At 37.8% G+C, this 3,877-nt stretch overlaps 1 protein-coding gene across 1 annotated transcript; it reads right to left on the bottom strand.

The window, feature by feature from the left end:
* Positions 1 to 1,776: 1,776 nt before the first annotated feature.
* LOC132046096 (uncharacterized) lies at positions 1,777 to 2,455 on the bottom strand. The gene is made up of 2 exons (XM_059436639.1): positions 2,193 to 2,455; positions 1,777 to 2,086 (listed from the first exon to the last, which is right to left on the bottom strand). The coding sequence occupies exons 1-2, from the start codon at positions 2,453 to 2,455 to the stop codon at positions 1,777 to 1,779; spliced, it is 573 nt and encodes a 190-aa protein (XP_059292622.1).
* Between the last annotated feature and the right edge of the window lie 1,422 nt (positions 2,456 to 3,877).

The raw sequence follows: 3,877 nt of genomic DNA, 5'->3' as shown, positions 1-3,877 counted from the left end.
GCATTTTTTCCTTATTTTGCATTCTTTATCCTTTCTGAGTCTTGCAAGATTAAAAGTACACTACATATTATTACAAAAGGAAGAAAAATGCAAGAATAATGATAAATTGGGTTGCCTCCCAACAAGTGTTGGTCGTGGCACGACTCTTTTTTATATTTTCTCTCTTTTTGCTTTTTATTTTGTGTTCTTTATATTTCTTGTACAACCTCGGGTTACCTCCCGATAAGTGTCTGATTAAATGTCGCGGCACGACGCAAGCAGTCCCAAGTATCCTTGAGATAAATATAGGTCTTTTCACAGTTAATGACCTCTCTAAAATAGTGCTTCACTCTCTGCTCGTCCACCAAGAAGATCCTATTTGATTCAAGAGGTTTTGTCTCAGCCACTCCATATGTAGTTAGAAGAACTATTTCAAACGGTACCAACCACTTGGTCTTCAACCTATGTTGCTCCCTAACGCACACGCAAGTATACGCGGTCGTACAAGTAATATAGGATTTTTAAGTCCAGATATCGATCCCGCAGAAACTTATAATTAACTATTTATCAAATTAAACTAATGCTAATTATCTAAACAAGAAATAAAATCCAAATTATATTTGTAAACTAATTAAAAATAAAAGACAAAAAATAATGAACTTCAAACAAGAAAGAGCAAATTTTTATCGGAGAAGAGATAGATCTAGGGCTATGACCACTAACAATCCAACTGAGTTTTCAAATTGTTCTACCTATGGGTTACTAGTTGACGGGTTAATTGTAACTTTATGATATTCTCTCGAACTACTCACAAGCCTGTAGATGCTACTAGAACGCCTATATCTCTATGGTCGTTAGAGGTAACAACAACGCATTTATTTCTCCGTATTCAACTAAGTAAGGCTAAAGGGTATATCTCTATCCTTAGTAGCGAAATGATTAAATCGAACAAACTCTATTTATTCTTATTACGTACGTGAATTCCCTTTCTTAAGTTCAATTCACGCACCACAGATAGTGTCTAACTATTGGCCAGATAATCAAACAATTAAGATCAAGAATAAATAAGCAACCCAAAATATGAAAAATCAATAGACAATAACGATAATCAAACGTCAACTTTCATGTTTGTGTCAAAGCCCTAGAACTAAAGAGTTTAGCTCCACATAGACATGGAGGAAAAATAACAAATCATCCGAATAAAAATATCAAAATAAGTGTTACAGAGAAGAGAAGATAAAACCCTGTAACTATGGCCTCCACGGTGGCTCCAAGCTCTCTCTAGGTCCAAAGTTATGACCTAAAGGTTTCAAGCTATCCAAAGTTATGTAAAAATTGTGACTTATGGAATATTTATAGGTATAGGAAAAAGCCCAGATAAAATAACCCAGTTCAAAACTAAATAGGAAGAAGTAAATATCCAAAAACTGCACAATGCATTGCACCAATTATGTATCAAATTTGACTCGTCGACCAGTGCCCTTTTGTTTTGCTTCTCAGTTTGCTTCCAATTTATCCCCTGGTCACATTAATAGCCACTAATCATTGGCAATAATGACCAAAACATTAAGCCACTATTCCTTGTCTCCCTTCTTTCTTTCTTTTCTTTTTTTCTTTCCACTTTAATTCAAGTTTGCTCCAAATTTCTTCATCTTCACACCGCTTTATTCCTACAAAGTAAAAATATAATATTAAGCACCAATTAATCAAATAATACTCAAAAGACAATTAAAAGTACTAAATTATGAGGCAACAATGGCTAAATATATGCAATTTTAGGCCGAACATCAACCTACCTCAAAATAACCTGAGCCTTGAATTGTATAACAACACCAATTGCCCAAGCTCAAAACCATAATGTTGAATGTGTTTGTCATGCCATCTATTGGTCCTCTCCTTGTATAATTTTGCATTCTCGTATGCATTAAAGTGGAACTCATCAAGATCATATGATTGCAACATCCTCTTTTCACCGGTTGCGTCCATATACAAATTGAGCTTCTTGATTTCCCAATACGCCTTATTCGCAAGCTCAAAAGGTAGATGACATGCCTTACCAAAAACCAGCCTAATTGGAGAGGTTAAAATAGGGGTTTCGTAAGAAGTCCTATACACCCAAAGTACATCATCAAGTTTCAAAGACCAATATATTTCATGTTAATGCTCAATGTCTTCTCAAGAATTCTCTTAATTTCACGATTTGATACTTTAACCTGACACTAGTTTGAGGTTGATATCCAGTAACCACCTTGTGCCTTACTCTATATTTTGCCAACAAATTGTTCAAGAGTTTGTTTTTTAAGTGTGTACCTTCATCACTTATAATGGCCCTTGGGGTCCCAAAACGCGTGAAATGTTCTTTTTCAACCACATTAGCATCATTGGTAGGGAGTGGAATTGCTTCCACCCACTTCGACACATAATCAACTGCTATAAGAATATTCTTTTTTTCCTTTGATGGTATGACTAGCCCCATAATATCTATACCGTAGCAATCAAATAACTCTACCTCAGTGATATTATTCAAAGGCATCTCATAATGCTTTGCAAAATTGCTCGTCCTTTGACACCTATCACACGTCTTCACAAAAACATGTGCATCCTTGAACAAAGTAGGCTAATAGAAAAACCAAATTGATGCCCTTTAACCACCGTTCTATTACCAATATGGTGGCCACCAGATGAAAAAGAATGACAACTCTCAAGAATTGCATTCACCTCCTCTTTTGGAATACATCTTCGTGCTAATTGGTGCACGGGCCTATTTTGTAGAGGTAAGGCTCATCCTAAATGTAGAAACAACTATCACGGAGAAGTATCTTTGCTCTTAATTAACCCCAGGAGGGTACACCCTACTTAAAAAAAAATCACCATATTTGCATTCTATGGCAATTCATTTGAGTCTAGAGCTGTTACACCTCACCCTCCCAAGAGCTAAAAACGTTCCATAATAGTGACGTATTTTTGGGGAAGGAGCTTATGGAGGGTTAACATCATGAGCATACACGGGATATAAGTCATGACAAACGAGTGTTACGCCTTGAAAGAATTTCGTATCGTTAGTACCGTTACTAAACGAACGCGGGCCCGGAGAGGTCATGAAACTCTTATAAGGCTAAGAAAGACTTCTAACAAGTATTAAGAGAATAGTTAAAGTGTCACGACCCAGCCCCGTAGGCCGTGACTAGTGCCCGATTTGGGCACTCGTACCCATCTATCATTAATACCCAAGTCATGGCAAGCAAACGTAAATGTATACATACGAAAGTTGTACGACACCGCGTACACATATACATACATATATCATATATACGGACCGAGAATATACGAACGCGAACATAATCGAACGGTCTACCCACAACCCACGTTTATGTCTACGGGCCTACGCAATGTAATAACGAGAACCGTATATGACGGACGGGGCCCCGCCGTGCCCCCGAAAAAAATATACATAAATGTAACAAAAAGCGGCACCAAAATGCGGGCTCTCGGACAAGGAGCTTTCAAGATAGGGCGAAACGGGGATCCTAAGGCTGGCGGCTCACTCAAACGTGTATACGCACCGCGTGGCATGAAACGCGGCCAGAAAGAGGGGGTCGATGCCGAATATGTGCGGGAGTATGTAAAGCACGGTTACAATAAATAGAACCATAACCGAACTGGACTATATCGTATTAAGTACAGAAATCAGGAAATCAAAAACTTGCCTGTGAATCATATATCATGTATATCCATATCATATCATCAAGTCATTATTCACATATAATGTACCCGGCCCTCCAGTGAGGGACTCGGTAAATAAATCATATAAACATCATGTAGAGTAATCATGTAATCATATGCATATGCCGTACCCGGCCCTCTAGTGAGGGACTCGGTGAATAGGATCATCAAGTGC

This window comes from Lycium ferocissimum, unplaced genomic scaffold, assembly GCF_029784015.1.
Source record: "Lycium ferocissimum isolate CSIRO_LF1 unplaced genomic scaffold, AGI_CSIRO_Lferr_CH_V1 ctg9399, whole genome shotgun sequence".
Taxonomy (NCBI): Eukaryota; Viridiplantae; Streptophyta; class Magnoliopsida; order Solanales; family Solanaceae; genus Lycium; species Lycium ferocissimum.
The sequence above is the reverse complement of the archived record's forward strand: the minus strand, read 5'-3'. Positions and strand labels throughout refer to the sequence as shown.